This window comes from Pleurodeles waltl, chromosome 4_2, assembly GCF_031143425.1.
Source record: "Pleurodeles waltl isolate 20211129_DDA chromosome 4_2, aPleWal1.hap1.20221129, whole genome shotgun sequence".
NCBI lineage: Eukaryota > Metazoa > Chordata > Amphibia > Caudata > Salamandridae > Pleurodeles > Pleurodeles waltl.
Window position 1 is genome coordinate 1026675153 of NC_090443.1, and position 19959 is coordinate 1026695111.

At 45.1% G+C, this 19959-nt stretch overlaps 1 protein-coding gene across 3 annotated transcripts in view; it reads right to left on the reverse strand.

Annotated features, from left to right (window-relative positions):
- The window catches only part of LOC138293626 (Golgi membrane protein 1-like), a 132541-nt gene that overhangs the window by 54965 nt on the left and 57617 nt on the right, over positions 1-19959 (reverse strand). For all 3 annotated transcript variants that reach the window (XM_069232912.1, XM_069232911.1, XM_069232910.1), the window contains exons 2-3: positions 17983-18126; positions 7259-7438 (exon numbers count right to left, since the gene is read on the reverse strand). In XM_069232912.1, coding sequence (XP_069089013.1) covers positions 7259-7438; positions 17983-18111 — 309 coding nt within the window. In that variant the 5' untranslated portion in view covers positions 18112-18126. The remainder of the gene's footprint in view (positions 1-7258; positions 7439-17982; positions 18127-19959) is intronic.

Genomic DNA, 19959 nt, shown 5'->3' on the forward strand with positions numbered 1-19959 from the left:
GCACTGCATGACACTGGAGCTGGTTATTTGAGGAAGAGGATTTGTGACTATGTCCCCTCCCAGAAATCTATGGTCATCCTACGGTCGATTAGGTAGAATTCAAAAGACCTGCCCAGCCAGGGGCAGATCCTTTTCTTCCCCAGGGCCTGTCGCCTGGAACAATCTTTTTCTGGAGCTTCGCACCACAACCGAGCAATTCGTCTTCAAAAAAAAATTTACAACTTTCAACAAGCTTAATCTGATGATCGCCAATTTGTGGGCAGCCTGACATTAGAGCCGGGACACTGTATGGATTATCCGTGAGCTATATTAATCTCATACCATAGCACTCTTCCTCCTTCATCGGATGTGGAGGAGGGTAGAACGCTGGAAGAGTAATGGATTGGGCGAGGAGGAAGAGGGTAGCCACCTCTGGCAGGAAGGCAGCCCTAGTTTTCAACACTACCTTGTCGCAGATCCATTGGGGCATAATACATGGAGCTGGAGGAAACTTGCTAGAGTGCCCCTTTAAGATTCTGATAACAGTGGGTGACTTATAGAGGGATGGCTGATCATTCCAATAAAGCTGATAAATAAACTTTAACGGTGCCCACTGAGCAACCCTTTCCAGCCAGCAAGAGGGTAAATTATTAAATTCCAGATAAATGGGCCTGAAGAGGATCTAAGGAATTTTCAGAACTCAGTGTGACAAATCTACTGGATCGGCCTGAGTACACTGTTTTGATGGATTGTCTCCATGAGCATCATGTAACTTCCACCACTTCAAACCCAGGAAACAAAGAGCGCAGGTTGCCCTGTTCGATTTCCAGGCATATGGGCGTAGGTTCTGGAGACTGGAATGTAGAACCTGCAAGAGGAGGGCAAAGGTAGATCTGCATACTGCACCGTTTATTGCCAGTCGAGGGTAATTAGGATTACTTGTGCCCGGTCGATATGAATCTTCCTCAGAATGCGAGGAATCAAGTGTACGGGAGGACACGCATAATGAAGAGAAAAGCTCCAATTCAAGCAACACGCGGCGTCCCCCAATGCTCCCTGCATCGGATACTGAGGGCATAGAATTTTGGTTAGTGAGCATTCTCGTGAGTGGCAAAGAGGTCTATCTGAGGAGTCCCCCACAGCTGCAAAATGTTGTGGACTACCTCTGTATGAAGTCGCCACTTGTGGTCAGCAAGATGACTCTGGCTGAGGCTGTCCATGCGCACATTGAGCACTCTGGCCAGGTGGTTTGCTAGTAAGCAGATAATATGGTCCTGAGTCAAGGGCCAGAGTTGCAGAGCTTCTCGGCACAGGAGATGAGACCCTACCTCCCTTGCTTGTTGACGTATCACATTGCCATCACATTGTCAGTCAACATCAGGACCGATTGACTGTGAATGGAAGGGGAGAAGGCCCTTGATGCCAGATGTATCACCCGTCATTGCAATAGACTGAAATGCAATATCTGCTCTTCTGGAGACAAGTGGCTTTTGATCACCAGTTCCTCCCAATGGACTCCCCACCTTAGGGAGGAGGTATCCGCGATCACTTTTGTTGCCGACGGCATAGACTGTCCTTGTGTAAGGTTGCTACCCACACTCAAATGTAGATTCACTGCAGTGTCTCTGGATATTTTTATACGGTTTTGAAGCTCTTCATGGTATTGGAATCACAGTCTGCGGAGGTGCCACTTGGGGGGCCTGTGTACCAATGTGCAAGGGTGACCAGTAGACTGCATGAAGCTAGCTGACTGAGCAGCCATAAGACCTGCAGGAGTGGAATGATCGTTCCACTCTGAAACATCGAAATCATAGGTTGAAGATCTCCAACCCTTTGAGGAAGACAGAAGGCTTGATTTTATGTGGTGTCCCGTACTGTCCCTATGAACACGATGGTGTGAGAGGGCGCCAGTTGAGATTTAGGCTTGTTGATAGAGAAGTCCAAATTGAACAACAGTGTGGTTGTCGCCTGCAATTGGTGGGACACCATCTCCGGGGTGCTGGCTTTGATGAGCCAGTCGTCCAACTGAAGAACACTGGGATTCCCGCCAGTCACTGCCATCACTTTCACAAAGACCGGAGAAGTGTGAGTTAATCCAAATGGAAGCACCGGGACTGGTTGTGTTTAGACCCCACAGTGAAGCAAATAAACTTCCTGTGTGGCCGCAGGATAGGGATGTGGAAATAGGCACCCTCCAGGCTACCGAACTCCGTTCAGTCTTCTGGTTCCAACGCAAGAAGAACCTGAGCTAGGGACAGCATTTTCCTTTTTGAAGAACCAGTTGAGAAACCTGAGATCTAGCATCGGGCAGAGACCACCATACTTTTTGGGGGTCGAGAACTACTGGGAGTAAAAGCCCTGACCCCTTTTCTGCTCGGGAACCAACTCTACTGTACCTTTGAGAAGCAATGACTGACACTCTTGTTGGAGGTTGTACCGATGATCTGTTGTGAATCTGGACACATCGGGATGGGAGGGGATGTTTGCTGCAAGGGTAGGGCATGGCCCTTTTCCTATGTCGCAAGATCCAAAGGTCTGATGTGATAACCCGCAAAGCTTGTGGAAAGGAGGACACCCCTCTACCAACATGTAGGGTGTGCTTGAGCAAGGCGGAATCAGGGGAGGAAGAGCAGGAGAGAAGAAGATGGGATATGTGTTTATCTTTTGCTTTGTCCTGTATGTTTCTTTTAGAGGGGATTCTCCTGCTTTTGTTGTTGTTGGTGGTGGGCGTGCTGCGGACAGCCCTGAAAGAAGAATCCCCGGCTAAAGCCTCAAAACGTCTGAAACTGAGGGTTTGTGTTTGGAGAGAAGCTAAAGGGCCATGGCCTTGCTATCCTTGAATCTCTCTAATTCTAAAATGGGTTTTGCACCAAAAAGGGGAGAGACATTAAATGGGAGATTCATCAGAGTAGTTTAGATGTCCTGTGAAAATCCAGAACTCCACAGCCAGGCATAATGATGTAGGGAGACAGACATAATCATGACCCTTACATTCTGCAGCTTGAACATCCCCTATCAGCTCAGCAAAGTGGGACTGAAGATCATCTGACAAGTTGGAGATGACTGCCTGAGCCAAATCCAGCACAGCATGAGCATATCTGCCAAGGAGACAGGTGGCACTGATGGATTTGAGGACCATGCTTCCAACAGAGAACATCTGTTTTACATATTGTTACATTTTCTTGGACTACCTGTCCAACGGGGTAGTAGGAAAGGCTCCTGTGTCTGCTTTGAGGAAGAAGATGCCTGCACTACCAGTGTCTCCAGAGATGGATGTGAGGAGAGGAAGGTGGGGTCATCGGGATCTGGCTTATATCTGCGTGCAATAGCTCTTAAAAACATGGTAGAAGTTGTTGGCTTCTCCCATATGGCTAATATATGCTCTGTTAGGGCCCCATTACAAAACAGTAATGTTTCAGATGCCTGGGCGGCTGAATAAAGATCATCAGAAAGGATACTGGGCTTAACTTCTATAGACGGAAGATGTAGGTCCAACATGTCTGCTTCTTTCCTAATGACTGAATGGTATGAAGTCACTTTGGATGGCGGAAGTCTGAGAGAAGACCCCACTCTGCGGAGGTATCCAAAACATTTGCATCTCTGAGGCCCGCAAAATCTGGGTCTAAAGGAGACTGACGTTCTCCATCATCCTCTGCACTAGAGTCATTGTACCACCGTTCCTCCGTCAGTCTCTGTGCTTCTCTTTTGGAGGGGTGAAGTGATAGGTTCATCAGAGGTGGAGACCCTGGTCAAAATAGTTGCAGCAGCTGCGGAGGCAGAGACAGTGGCTGTATTGCAGAAGGCATCATCGTCGCCTGTGGCACGGATGGAGCCGGAAGCAGTGCCGCTGATGTTGGCTACAGCACCAGAGGCATTGATTCTGGTGCCGGGAGATGTTGGAGTCCGGCATAGAAGGGGATAATGTTCAATGGTGGCGGTACCAGTCTCTGCATCGATCCTGATGGCAGGGGCTGTGCTGGAGTCAGAGATGGATTCGACCATGAAACTGTTGGTAGTGTGAAATGGCGTGAAGGGTGATGCTTGGCAGGGCTACAGTAATCCTCCAAATGAGAAGGCCAGTGGATCCAGGGTGCTGGCTTGCGCTTCAAGTGGGGCCATGAATCGGGTGCAGAGTTTGAACATTGCATTAAGAAACATTAATGCATCCGTCCCAGGAGTTGGAACCTATTGGTAGAGCTGACTGACCTCTGGCCTTGGGTTCAGCATTTCCAGGACTTACCCCGGGCCGTATGGAGCGGCATGTGTCGGACCCTCTGTGGGCTTGACTGGTGGTTGTAGATCCAACGCTGGGTGATGTGTAGTCAACGCTCTTGGCACCTTGCTTCTTGACGCATGGTTCCTCTTCTTCTTGTGTTTCTTCTTTGAGGTCTTTTAAAGAAGGTGGTTACTCTTGAGACTTCAACCTCAGTTGTGTTTTATGGCACCCCAGTGCTTTTCTCACACCCTGGCCATAAACATTTTGGCCTCCTGTAATTTAAGCACTTTGAGGGGCATCTTTTGGCACGACAAACAGGCCCCAACATCGTGGTTGGATCCCACCCACCATAGGAAGATGTTGTGGGGATCTGTGATGGACATCTGACCTGAACAGTCTTTATAAGGCTTGAATCCGGACCATTTGGAGGTGACATGTTGAAGAGAAAAACTACACCCAGGAATACATTTCATGTGGAAATCATTGACTACATCAAAATTCCTGAGGAGATTGTAGAGGAACTGGCACCATCATAGACGGGAGGGGGGGCATTTTGGCTCCAATGACATCACAGTGCATTGTGTGCCATGCCAAGGTGAAGCCAGCACCTCCTACATATGCGGGAGAGCTACTGAAGAGTTTCTGGATCAAGACTAGCACCTGGAATATTCAAATGGTGAGGAATCTGGTTATGATACAGTACTCATAATGAGTAGGCAAAGTATCTTTATTATTATTATGCATTTTGGAATTGCAATGGTTTTAATTAACCGAGTCAATAAACTTAAACTTGAACTTGAAACTGGTTATGATATTCTGGTACCATACCCAGAAAGTGAGAGTAATTTGAGCTGTGACCAATTCATTTGTAAACTGCTACTCCTCTTACTCTGGAACCCAAGTAAATCCATCCACCACAAACAGCTCATACGCAATGCTATGTCTGAAGCCATATGACAGAGAATGACCAGGAGATGTCTTGGGCACTGGCCTATAACTCAGGCCCAGGGCCTTTAACAACCGGTATAGCCCTTGGCAGCGGGCTTTAATGCTATATTGTTTGCTTTCCTTCCCTGGGTGCTGTTATAATTTCTGGGTGAGAGTTTTCAAGGGAAGTGTGAGGGGCCATATAAGGCAAGCCAAGACGAGTAGTCACTACCTTGGGTGATCCCCAATTGACATTCACACAGCAGAGAACCAACAACAGGGTACACTCACTAAATGACTGCACTCACAACTACACGTAGGGTCATCAGCTGCCAAACTAACCTGTGCGGTGGAGGCACAGGACCACAAATGTTATCCAGTGTTGTGGGGGTGATTTTGCCCTGAAATGGCATGGCAGCCACATTGGCCACCAAATGAAAAAATATTGTCTTGTCCCTGCATCCTGGAGATAGACCTCACAAAGAGAGGGTCCAGTTATATCAGTAGGGATCCTAGTTTCATGGCATTTATTTTGAGATTTCCTTTTGCAATTGTCCATATTTACTGTTTGCTAACTTTACCTTTGTTTATCCATATTGCTTCTGAGATTTGTGAAACACTGAAGCCGAAACTAGTATATTTTCACTTTTATGTAACTGATAAATGCACTCATATGAAAACATGCACATTTTGATATAAACATTGTGCACATCTACTGCTGTTTGTTTATAATTTCCAATTTTATCCATATTTAAAAATAAATACAGACAGGTAAGTACATATTTTTCTGCCTCTATTTATCAGTAAAAAAAAAAATTGGTATCTTTTTAGGACCCACATTGCTGATATGCAGGGAGCTTTCGCCCTGACTCTGGGTGATAGTTAAAAAAGAACTCTACTCTGGACTGACCTGATTTCAATGAGTGATTCCAATGAGTGTCCTGGACAAAAGGGACGATTGCAAAAATGGGTTTGAAGGGTCACTCTAAAATGTGTGGTACATTAACATTTCATGTTGTTTTGATAGGCAATGCTTGTTCTAATGCCACAGAAGCCAGTGGTTTCAACATCCAAATAACTCCCTTTTGCTACCCTCTAAATGGGGAAGACGTGAGGGCGTATTTTTGAAGCACTATTACCATGGCCACTGGAATTATGCGGCAGGGTAGGGCCAAATTATGCAGCAGGGTTGAGTTAATTATGCGTCAAGAAAAGGCAAAAATATGCGGCGCGTTTGGTGACAGTATTACTTGTTAACACTGCCTGAGCATTGGTCGCACCTCATTAGTACCAGTTTAACACCAAAATATGGAAATAAGCAACAGAAAGGTGATCTGTCAAGCTTTGCAAAGGGCCTTCCACTGCTCCTCAGCATGTCACTGCGTAACTTTTGAACAGCTGGAGCTAAAAAACAATGTTTTTTGTTAAAATCTGCAGATCATGCAGCAGATAATGGAGTATGTGGAAAATACGGCAAATATACAATTATGCGGAAAAAGGCAGAGTCTGCGCAATCAAATAATTCCAGTTGCCCTGACTATTTCCGCCCTCTTGATACCAGTCACTCAGTACATACTCACAGGCACGTATTCATCAACAGGCTTCTAGTCATCTGTTTAAAGTGCTGGCTATCAGCCTAGACTGTTTGCTAATCTTAGTAGTGATGGTTCTCGAGGCACAGCACATCTGCAACAAGTGCTGGGCCTGGAATCAATCTTTTTTTTTTTTTTGCAGATTTATGTAACGCAAACTCGACCCAAAGGTATTGGAGCGCTTTACATGAGCACCGGTTATATTACACAAGGACACATCCATTTTTGGTAGGCGCGGTGATTTTGATAGATGGGTTACCCCGTCACAACGGATATCCCGCCTGCCAAAATATAAATCAAATTATTTGCTATGGGATGTATATTTTGGCTGACGGGATGCCCGTCGCCGTTGTGACACAGTAACCCGTCCGCCGAATTCTAAGTCAGGCCCTAAGTGATTTGCACATAATCACAGGATGTTGAGCCGAACGTGGTTCCCCAGCTTCAAAGTCAGCAGCTCTGGTCATTGCACCACATCCTCTGCCCAAATATCTCCACTGAACGTCTGGTGTTACTCAGTTACTCCAACAGAGGTCATGCCTACCCGCTCCTGGTCGCACTGCTGTTTGAGCCTGATAATGTGCCCATTGGCCATGGCGTTCATGTGCTGCAGCGCCTCTTTCTGCTTCTTCATCTCTCTCCGGAAGTCCGCCTCCCTCCCTTCGGCTTCGTCCCCTGCGTCCGCCATCTTGGAGATGGTTCTTTCCAGGAAAGATACCTTCTTCTGAAAGGAAAGTGACAAGAAAGTCAAGAGTCAGGTCTCCTCTTGTGGTGTATCAAATGCTTCACCATAAACCAAAGAGTAAGTTACAAGAACTGTTACATGTAGGCCCAGATTTACAAACGCCCCAGGCAACGCCGCTGAGCAGCCAAAAAGGCTGCGCTGTGTTGCATGACAGGGAGAGAGCAGGACAGCGCCATATCTACAAAGATGTGGCACTCTCCTCCCCTCTCCCTAGCGCCGGCACTGATTTCAACTGCTGTGCGCCACGCACACACCTTTGCGCCATAGTGCAGAAGTGTCTGTGTGAGTCTAGCATAAGTTTCGTAAAAATACTATGCTTAGACACACTTTAAAACCTTTCCTACTTTGTATGCGTGATACACAGTGCTAACCCAGCGCAAAATATTTCAAAATCTCCCCCTCAGTGTGTATATCACATAGTAAAGCTCATAGCCAGCAAAGTGCTGGTTGTATATTATACAATAAACACCATAGTCTGCAAAGTGCTGAGTGTATATCTAATAGTAAACTTCATAGCCAGCAAAATCCTGGGTGTATATTATACAATAAACCTCATAGCCTGAAACTTTGCTGATTGTATATCATAGAATAAACTCCATAGGCTGCAAAGATGCTTAGTGCAGATCATCTAATAAACCTCATAGCTAGAAAAGTGCTGCCTGCAAAGTGTTGAGTGTATATCATAGAGTAAACCTCGTAGTCTGCAAAGTGCTAAGTGTAGATCATATAGTAAAACCCATACTATGCAAAGTGCTGAGTGTATATCATACAGTAGATCCCATTGCATGCAAAGTGCCGAGTGTAGATCATATAGTAAACCACAAAGGCTGCAAAGTGCTGAGTGTATATCATACAGTAGATCCCATAGCATGCAAAGTGCTGAGTGTAGATCATATAGTAAACCCCTTACTGTGCAAAGTACTGAGTGTATATCATACAGTAGATCACATAGCATGCAAAGTACTGAGTGTATATCATACAGTAGATCCCATAGCATGCAAAGTGCTGAGTGTAGATCATATAGCAAACCTCATAGTCTGCAAAGTGCCGAGTGTATATCATAGAGTAAAACTATAGTCTGCAAAGTGCTGAGTTAAATCGTACAGTAAACCCCACAGCATGCAAAGTGCTGAGTGTAGATCATAAAGTAAACCCCTGTTAGACTTTTCATTCTTGGCGTGGAATCCCTTAAATTAACTTTGTGCCTCTGTTTCCCAGGTTGTTGATGTGTGCCGGACTCTGATTTTGCTGTTTTTGTTACTCTGGGCACCTTACCACTGCTAACCAGTGCTAAAGTGCAAGTGCTCCTTTACAAAATGTGTATGTAATTGGCTTATCCATGATTGGCATATTTGGTTTATTAGTAAATCCCTAGTACAGTGCACTAGAGGTGCCCAGGGCCTGTAAATTAAATGCTACTAGTGGGCCTGCAGCACTGGTTGTGCCACCCACATAAGTAGCCCTGTGAACATGGCTCAGACCTGCCACTGCAGTGTCTGTGTGTGTGCAGTTTTAAACTGTACATTCGACTTGGCAAGTGCACCCACTTGCCAGGCCAAAACCTTCCCTTTTCTTACATGTAAGGCACCCCTACGGTAGGTCCTAGGTAGCCCCAAGGGCAGGGTGCAGTGTATGGTTAAGGTAGGACATGTAGTAATGTGTTTTATATGTCCTGACAGTGAAATATTGCTAACTTCGTTTTTCACTGTTGCAAGGCCTGTCCCTCTCATAGGTTAATATGGGGGCTACATTTAAATATGATTAAAGTGTAGATTCCCTTTTGAGAGCGGATGGACATGTGGAGTTTGGGGTCTCTGAGCTCACAATTTAAAAATACATCTTTCGTAAAGTTGAAATTAAAATTGTGTGTTTGAAAATGCCACTTTTGGAAAGTTGGCATTTTCTTGCTTAAACCATTTCTGTGACTCTGCCTGTTTGTGGATTCCCTGTCTGGGTCAGTTTGACAGTTGGGCTGGTGGCACCTCACAATAGACAGCAACACAAAGGGAGCTGAGGTGTAGCCTGCATATTCCGATGAGCCATCTGTGCTAGGAGGGAGGGGAGGAGTGGTCACTCGCACCTGAAAGGGCTGTGCCTGCCCTCACACAATGCAGTCTCCAACCCCCTGGTGAGTGTCTGGGGCCTGGCCTAGGCAAGGCAGGATTTCACATTCCAAAGAGACTTTGCTTTGAAGTAGGCCTACTTCAAAGGAGAAATTGGGTATAAGAAGGGCACCCAAAACCACAGGATTTAGAACACTTCTGGAAGCCAAGAGGAACCTCTGCCTGGAGAAGAGCTGAGGAAGAAGAGCTGCCCTGCCTGTGACTGTGCTTTGTGGAGCTATCCTGCAGTTGCTGCTTCTGCCAGTGTAAGAGGGCAAAGACTGGACTTTGTGTGCCTTCCATCTTGTGAAGATCTCTAAGGGCTTGATTTAGAGCTTGCCTCCTGTTGTTTGAAGTCTCAGGGACAGCAAATAATTCTCTCTGCCAGCACCTGGAGTCTCTAGAGAGACTCTTACTCTGCCCTGTGGTGCCCATCTAGTTCCTGGGACCCTGAAAGGAGAAGCTGGCAACCTAAAAGGAAGAAATCCACGCACAGAACGCCGTGCAGGAAAAAGATTGGCGCGACTCTGATCTGCAGCTAAAAAATCTGTGTGCCGCCGGCTTTGCAGCTGAAAATCGATGCTCGCCTGTAACGCGACCGAAGAATCGACGCACGGAGCTGGAGAAACGACGCGCATCATCGCTGACAGAGGCTGCTGAGATCGCAACCCACGCTGCATGGTTTTTGGATCATTGTGCGGCTGGATTTCCGATGCAAACACCGCTGGGCGTATAAAAACAACGCAAGGCCTGTCTGGACCCGAGAGTACTGACCGGATCGATGCATCGCTCTCCTGCAGAGACAAGAAACAACGCGCCCCAACCCGACGAAAGGGGAAACAACGCAAGGTCTCGTGAGTGAGTGAAATCGACGCATCGCATGCCCTTTTTGACGTACACTCGCACGTGCAGGGTTATTATTGATGCACCCAAGGTACATTCTCACGCTCACAGTGTTAGTGTGTGTTTAAAACTACATGAGGACTCTTTTTGCTTTTTAATTGATAACTTGACTTGTGTATTGTGGATTTTTGTCATTTTGGTCTTGTTTTGTTTAGATAAATATTCTCTATTTTTCTAAACCTGTGTTGTGCCATTTTGTAGTGTTTTCATTAAGTTACTGTGTGTGTTGGTAAAAATACTTTACACCTAGCGCTCTGAAGTTAAGCCTAGTGCTCGTGCCAAGCTACCAAGGGGGTAAGCAGGGGTTAGCTGAGGGTGATTCTCTTTTACCCTGACTAGAGTGAGGGACCTTGCTTGGACAGGGGGTAACCTGACTGCCAACCAAAGACCACATTTCTAAGAACCCCATAGTCTGCAAAGTGCTTAGTGTATATCATACAGTAAACCCCATAGTCTGCAAAGTGCAGAGTGTATATCGTACAGTAAACCCCATAGTCTGCAAAGTGCAGAGTGTATATCGTACAGTAAACCCCATAGTCTGAAAAGTGCTGAGTGTATATCACACAGTAAACCCCATAGCCTGCTAAGTGCTGAGTGTATATCATATAGTAAACCCCATAGTCTGCAAAGTGCTGAGTGTAGATCATATAATAAACCTCATACCCTACAAAGTGCTGAGTGTATATCATACAGTAGACCCCATACCCTGCACAGTGCTAAGTGTACATCATACAGTAAACCCCATAGCCTTCAAAGTGCTGTGGGTATATCATATAGTAAACCCCATAGTCTGCAAAGTGCTGTGGGTATATCATATACTAAAGGTCATAGCCTGCAAAGTGCTGAGTGTGGATCATTCAGTAAACCCCATAGCCTGCAAAGTGCTGAGTGTATATAATACAGTAAACCCCATAGTCATGGGTATATCTGATAGTGAACCTTCTACCCTACAAAGTGCAGTATGTAATCATATAGTAAACCTCACAGCCTGCAAATCACAGCATGTTTAATACAGAATAAATCTCCAAGCCCGCAAAGTGAAGTTTATACTCATACAGTAAACCTCATAACCTGCATATGGCAGTATGTACAATTTCGTTAACCTCATAACATTCTACATGCTGAAAGTGTATATCATATTGTAAATCAATATGGCTTACAAACTAGTATTTAATCCTAGAGTAAGCCTCACTGCCTGCAAAGCAGTGTTTTGTTTATCAAACAGTACACCTCACGGCTTCCAAAGTTAAGTGTATGCTCTTATAGTAAAACTCAGTACCTGGAAAGTGAAGAGTCTATTCTCGTATAGTAAACCCTAGTGTCTGCAAAGTGAGGAGTGTACTCCTATTGTAAACCGCAGTGCCTGCAAACTGAAAAGTGTACTCATACAGTAAACCCCAGTGGCCAAAAAAAGAAGAGTGTCCGGAAAGTGAAGAATGTACTCATGTAGTAAATCTCAGTGTCCACAAAGTGAAGAATGTACTCACATAGTAAATCTCAGTGTCCGCAAAGTGAAGAATGTACTCATACAGTAAATCTCAGTGTCCGTAAAGTGAAGAATTTACTCATATAGTAAATCTTAGTGTGTAGAAAGTGAAGAATGTACTCATATAGTAAATCTCAGTGTCCGTAAAGTGAAGAATTTACTCATATAGTAAATCTTAGTGTGCAGAAAGTGAAGAATGTACTCGTATGATAAATCTCAGTGTCTGCAAAGTGAAGAATGTACTCATGTAGTAAGCCTCATTGCCTCTAAAGCAGAGTGTTGTTAATCAAACAGTAAGCTTCACAGACTGCAAAGTGAAGTGTGCACTCCTATATTAACATTTTCACAGTGCTTTCTGTGCTGTCCTGCAGTGACCAGTATGGTAAGTCTACCGCCTTCATGCTCAGGTGTGACATTACAGCACGGAGGATAGAGCAGGAGCTGATACCAAGAACATCTGTTACTTACACACTTTCCTCAGTGACTCAATCACTAGAGTATCCAGCTTTGCTTAGATTTCACACCATAATTTCAAGCCCTTATGCCTTTGTTCTCTGTCCCCAGTTTCCACCTAGTCTTTACACGTGTTTACTCCCCTTTCTGTTCCATAGTTTAGAGAGAGGTCATGCAAGCGGCTATTTTAATGTGCCTAGAGGCACATTTGTGTGCAGTGAGATTTGTTAATGCCTTTTATTCAGGTTTCTCTAACCTTTGTATGTGATACTGCAGTGCAGTGGGAATATTTTCAAAATGTAGTTTCTGGGTCTGGCGGAGGTTGATAACAGGGGTACCCACCCACATTTATGCTGAGGGGTCCGCCAAAGGCAGGTATTAGACAGCTCGTTGACGACACTCCATCCTGAATTCCCCACTACCCAGAATTCTGCAAGTTACTTATGGGTAAAATTTATCAAGAAAATAAATATTCCTGTCCTTTGAATGTAAAGGGGTCATTATGTTTTTACTTAACATAGCTCCTTATAGCATGGCAAATAGCTTTCTAGGTGCTGTATTTTTTTATTTTTCTGAACGCAGGGTAATGAGGTACCACCAGACACCATGGACTAGACCACGCGGTATGTCAGGTGGAAGAGCCAGAAAGTAATACTCACATCCTTGGTAGCCCCATAAGGCATGTATAGGTTAGAGGTATGGCTCACTGCTACCAGGGAACACATAAATGTCACACACATACATGCAGAGAGCTAGCACTTGTGCATTCTGCATCCCACACACCATCAATTAACATCTGGGATCCTGGACAAAACATTCAGTCACCCTATTACTGCACCCCAACAACAGACTCAGCAACTCACCGACTACAACCCGCACCCTACTTCAATGACCCCAGCCCAAGGGGGTTCCTGAGCAGCTGAAGGGAGGTGCCAGGACACACATCAGGCAGACCTAGACAGACCTCCATCCATTGAACATGGCATGAAAATGGGCACTGCCAGTCGTTCAGCGGCCCGCTGTTGTTGAAGAGGAAGGTAGAACCTGCTAAGACCTCTTGGTAGACTGCCCGGGGTACACAGGCTACTGGTGAAAGGCTCTGGGAGGCCCGGCGGCGCCACCACCAGCTCCATTGCTTGCATCAGGAAGAAGAGGGACAAGTGGAGACAGTGGTGGCACCTCCCACCCTCCATTGATGTACCTGGATGCGAGAAATTAGCTGCAAAGCCTCCATACCCATAGCATCTGTGGCTGCGGTTCATAGTATGTAGAAGGAAGCTGTTTGCTCAAAATGATGGCATTGAGCACTGGTCTCAGACAGATCACAAGCTGAACCAACCTGACACGAAGGAAAGGTTGGAGAAAGAAAGCAGCAATGTACGATGTTGCCCCTCCCCCTTATTCAGTTCTGTGTATGCATCGGGAGTTGGCTTGTAGGATTCCTGCTGAGGGGAAGTGTCTGGTGGTTGGTGGAATGAGATGCAACTGTTCAGGTGGGGTTAGTCCTAAGTTGTGTAGTGCCTTATATGTGTGTGAGGAGTTTGAAATGAGTGGAACTCTCTGAAGTGTGGTGTGATGTGAGTTCTGTGTGGGAGGTTGAGGATGAATCTGGCTGCCAAGTTATGGATGGTTTGTAGTCTTCTAATGAGTTGCTTGGTGATCCAAGCGTAGAGTGTTCCCTTAGTCCAACTTGCTGGCGACTACAGCGTGAGCGGACGTTTTTCTAGTGTTGCTCAGGAGCCATTTGAAGCTCTTCCTCCACATCTTCAGGGCATGGAACCAGGATGCAGTGACGGTGTTAACTTGTGCGGTCATGTTCAGTTTGCTGTTGGTGATAAAAGTGCGGTCCATGGCGTGGGTTCTGGGAGTGGGTGAGGCTTCGAGTTTGGCCAGCCACCAGTTTGAGTCCCAGGGTGGGGTGTTCTTGTCGAAGATCACTTCTGTCTTGTTGGTGTTGAACTTGAGGCAGCTGGCTTTCATTCATTTAATGACTTCAGTCATGCAGGCGGTGAACTTGTGTCTTGTGTTTGGGGTCTTGTTGCCGAGGGAGAGTATGAGTCATGTGTTGTCGGAGAAGAGGATGTTGATGTTGTGTGTGTGGATGATGTTGGTCAGAGGGATCATGTATGCACTAAAGAGGATGGGATGCACCTTGAAGACCTCCACAGATGAGTTTCTGGGCTTCCAAGGAGTAAGTTGACAGCCTAGCAACTTATATTTTATCCGTTAAGAAAGAGCAGATCCAGGGGAGAGCGGGTGGTTGGATGTCATTCTTGTGCAACTGCTGGAGGAGTATGGGGTGTGAGGTTGTGTCAAATGCTGCAGAGAGGTCCAGGAGAATGAGAGCTGGCATGTCTCATCCGTCAAGGATCATGCAGATGTCATATGTGGCAGCAATGAGTATGTTTCCTTTCTATAGTTGGTCTTGAATCCGGACAGCGTCGCGTCAAGGAGCTGGTGGTGGCTGAGATAGTCGGCAAAGCTTCAATTGATTAGTTTCTCTAAGACCTTTGATGAGTATGGTAGATGGGAGATGGGTCTGTAGTTGGAAAGCGTGGCTGGGTCATTGGATGGTTTCTTGAGCAGGGGCCTGACAGGGGCATGTTTCCAGGTGTGTTGGGAATGTGGCTGAGTCGATGGAGGCATTCATAATGGGTGTTAGTGCTTTGCTGATCGATAGAAGTCATTAATCTTGAAGTTTCATATAGAGTTATTACATGTACTATAAAATAAGTAAATGAACTATATATTCCTTGTCAGTATGATTATGTGTCAGCTCTTTGCAAGTGAAATGGGCTACTTCATTACTTTTAATAAATGGTTAGCAAATTTCATTGCAAAGAATGTCAACCACTAGTAGAGTTACTCCTTCTTCTAACACTTAGGTAATTGATGGAAATGTCCCTCACAAAGATGGCACCAGAAAGGAAGAAAGGAGGTTGTTCCTTTTACTGGCTGATATAGGAGAGAAGTTCCCTGGCAATGCTTACGTTCTGTCGTAGCAGCATAATAAATGATAACAACAAGCTTCTATTGCAGTGTAAGGATTGTGCATCGAGTATGCATTGCTATGGAAGTGCTCTGTACGAGGACTTGTGCACTTGATGCACTGAAGATGTGGTTGCCGGAGAGTGAGAGAGAAATACTTTGGTGAGATTATCCAAATTGTGAATGGGAATGGGAATAATCATTGGCTAATAGGAGGTCACCCAAAGCAGCCAATGGCTGAAAGGGGTGGCATCAGTTCCACTTTCTATGTTGATGTTAGGTACAAAGGCTCAGGCAGACAGATTAAACTCTCCTTAGACAGACCTAAAAATGTGTTCACTTCTAGCCTTTCTTGCGTGGCACACACTTATAAAAGTCAGACAGGACAGAGATGAGAGTATAAAATGTAGCTAATAGAATAAGCTTGAGAACTATGCACAGGTCAGTGGTTCTGTAAACTGAAGTTTGAGAACTTTAGACCCTGCGGAAAAGGAAAATTCTATATACCCTTTTGTATTAACTAGAAGCAGGCCCAGGGCTTTTGCTGTTCTATGCAAAAATGTACACGTCAGGCCCGTCTCACCTACTGCTTCCCTGTGTGCACCTGTAAGTACGCACACGCTCCCGCACAAATAAACACACATGCGCGTGCCAACACACATTTACAAATCAACAAGCTTTTTTAAATTCCTAAAAAGCAAATAAGCGCTGTGACCACATCTAAGCCACTCATTCATGCATGTGTACTTAATTCTCTTGTCATTCCAAAGCTGTGAATGTTTGAGCCCACATTTAAAGAGCACTACGGCCATACCACCTTAAAAGCACCTACAGCCATACCACCTCCCTGAAAGCATCTGATCTTGTCTCAGACATACATCTCTAAACAATTATTTAAATAGCACAGAGTGATAACTCCTTTTGCCGCTATGCAGAGAAAAACACAAATTGAGAGATTGCTTTAGGAAGCTAGACACTCATATGTTGTTGCCTTTTACATTTCAAGATACCTGTATCCATTAAGGCCACTCCAACGCTGCTCCATTATAGGAACCAGTCGTAGATGCATCTTTGCAATTACTCATTGACTGTATCTTTGACTCTGACTATGACCACAACTTCACCACTCCACCACCTGATAGTGTCCACCACTCCAGTGTCTGACAGTGTCCATCACTCCACTGCCTGACAGTGTCCACCATTCCACTACCTTCATTGCTTGACAGTGCTCACCACCCCACCGCCTGACAGTGTAAAAAAAACCACCACCTGACACTGTGTACCATTCCACCATCTGACAGTTCCACCACCCCACTGACTGACAATGTCCACCACTCCAAGGCCTGACAGCTTCCACAACCCCACCAGCTGACAGTGTCCACCAGCTGACAGTGTCCACCAGCTGACAGTGTCCACCACCTGACAGTGCCCATCACTCCACCGCTTGACAGTGCCCACCACCCCACCGCCTGACAGTGCCCAGCTCCCCACGACCTGGGAGTGTCCACCACCCCACTTCCTGACAGTGTCCATCACCTGGGAGTGTCCACCACCCCACTGCCTGACAGTGTCCATCACCTGTCAGTGTCCACCACTCCACTGCCTTTTGGCACAGTTCGAGAAATAAAAAACCCAGAAACACACATACATAGGTATAGTTTTATCAGCATTGAAATACTAATCTTATATTACGCTAGGTAGACTGGCCCACTAATAGTTTCTCTGGGCACCACTGAGCTCTGCTTTATCACTTTGGTCCAGTTATGGCTTCTAACATCGACCTTTGGTATTTAACCTCTTTCTCTACTTTTTTGGGATACCTCATGCCCTCTTCTACTGTGTTTTGTTTCGAAAAATCCATGCATTTTTGGATTACAGATTACCCATCGCATCCTGGCTGCAACCCCACTGAATGTGCTTCTTATAGACATCATTTGTTGATTCTGTACTCTATCCAGTGGTATAGTTCACTGAGCTCAGGTGTATAAAGGGATATGCGTTTGTTTGTTTTTTTAATATATATATATTTAAATCCACGAGGACACCCCATATAAAAGGACGAAACACTTCAGCCTTTCACCTGCTCTTTATGCAAAACTCATACAAATGAGGTTTTTTACTCGTTCAATTCCTACCAAGATGGCGGCGCCCTTAGAGTTGGTTACTTCCTGGGAGACTAGATTCCGGATGAGGCTGGAAGGAGAACTGACCAAGTCAATAAAAAGCAAGAGAAAGAGAAGAACGGGTGTAAATTAGCACAATTGCCCCCTTTGTATAACCACATACCCCTGATTTGTTACCAACCCACTAAAGTTCTGTATTACTCCTGTTGCCACCTACCTAGGTGTCTACTTTTTAAAGATCATTAAAACTAACAGCCCCTCATTCCAAGAGAAGTGGCAAACACAACCCTAGGAAGATACCATTAGTACTAAAGTTTTTTTGGGACCAGGTTTTGCCACTGGAAGTAGACAGTACTATGGGGTCCACAGCCTTTGCGTCCAGTTTTACTAGACCTTGTTCCTGTTTCAGAGCAGACATTGTTGTGCACGCTGAAGGTCACTTTGGTTGTTCGCGTGCCGCGGCGTTACCTGGTAACTCTGGCTGTGGTTGAGTTGGGTCCAGTAGGTGAAGCCCAGGAAGCATACAGCGATGAGGAGGAGGATCACCAGGGTGACGGAAGAGCGAAGCCGCGAGGTCTCAGGTAGGATCCCCATCATGATACGTCTGGATCCCTAGGAATCAGGACAGAGCAGCACATCAGTAGTCTATATAGAACTTTTCAATACGTCAGCGGCATAGGTAGGGTTATACCCCCTACTTTACCATAGCCTCACTCTACAACCTCTTGCAAACCTCAGTGCACTCCGTACAGCCTATACGCAAAGGGGCAGAGTCACAAAAGTTCAGAAAAACGTTAGAAATTTGCCTCCCCGTGAGGGTAGTTCTACATTTGGAACATATTTCAGACTTTTTTTTTTGCAATTTTTTAAAGTTGCAGGTGTAGTTAATGAAATATACAGCGGTTTGAAATGTGTACATATTGCAGCATGCGGAATTCTTAAAGGTGTACTGTTCTCATAACTCCAAACCCTCTATCATCTATAAACATCTTGTCTTTTCCTCTATCCATAGAGACAAATCTAAACTCGAATTACAGTGGGAAAATTACTTACAGGCAAATGTTATGCAATGTTTTGTACATACAATAGATAATTCATCAATCCTATGTTATTACACAAAATGAAAGCTACTCAACAACATCATTGTTGGCCATGTAATGCCTCTCACTGATGTGTTCATATGCAGTTTGGACTCAAATTACTAGAATTCTTATGTTAGCTTCCCATATTCTATACATAATATATTTTCAGGAAGCCTCTCCCCTGTTAGGGCCCACCTCCTGTACTTACTTCATATGTTGGATATTTTACTTGCTGTAGCTTTTCAACAAATAATTTTTAATTGTAAAAAAAAAACACGTTTTTTTTTTTTACAAATCTTGGTGGTAGGCAGTTTGTTTTAATCATACATTGGACACAGCCTATGTACCTTAGCATGTTTGGTCACCTTTAACAATGTTTTGTGATACTTCAAGTTACCATAATAAGTCAACAGATAGTATTGCTGAAGAAGTTTCACCCCCCCCAAATTGTATATGTGTTTTACGTATAATTATATCATACTTGTTAATTTATCCTGCTTAGTGCTTACAATCTTTAATGTTATGAAAAGAATATTTCTTGGTTGTAACAATATTATATTATTAGTCTCTCTCCCCCTTTGCTTTTCCTTTCTTCCACGTAAGGTTTTACTGGAACCTATTTTCACTTCTTATGATGTATTCTGTACTGTTATTTATACACCTGAATGCAGACTTATTCTTTTATATTTAGGCCCCACTTTTTACTTGTTTAGCTGCGTCTTAATGCTTTGTTATTTCTTATGTGTTTTTCAATAAAAAATATTTAAACTGAAAAAAGGTGTACTGTGCTGTTCGCGTGCACTGAAATCAAATGCACATATGCAAACGTAACTGCTGTTTATGCTATGGTTTAGATAGTTATCTCTCTTGAAAAGCCCTTTCTTCTATGACCCCACATTTTTTGGGTTTGTGCTTGTTCCATTACCAGGATGGAAACAGGAAGATTTTTTTTTTTCTGAGTGGGAAACCACCTGTGAATAGTTGGTGACACCCACGAACCCACAGGTGTATTCGGTGTTCACCAACCTTTGCCCCGTGACCCACCTGGAAACGCCCACAAACTCTTCCCTAATCTCAGACGTGTGGATATGGGCGTTTCCATTCTGCAGAGAGGAGAGGGGAGGGCGGTGAAGGGGCAGGGGAGAGCGAGAGACATGTTTCCATCTCTGCTCCCAAACAGGTTGATTGTTCAGCTAGTCAGAGGGAGACGCCCTGCACCCTGCCCTGCACAGATGCACCACAGAGCTGTGCTCCTGGGTAAAAGCAGGCAGTGGGGGGAGGGCTCAGACTGATCCATCACTGGGGGTTCCCAGCAGCGACTGGCAGATCTATGGGGGTCTCTATCGAAGGTCTCCGCTTTATT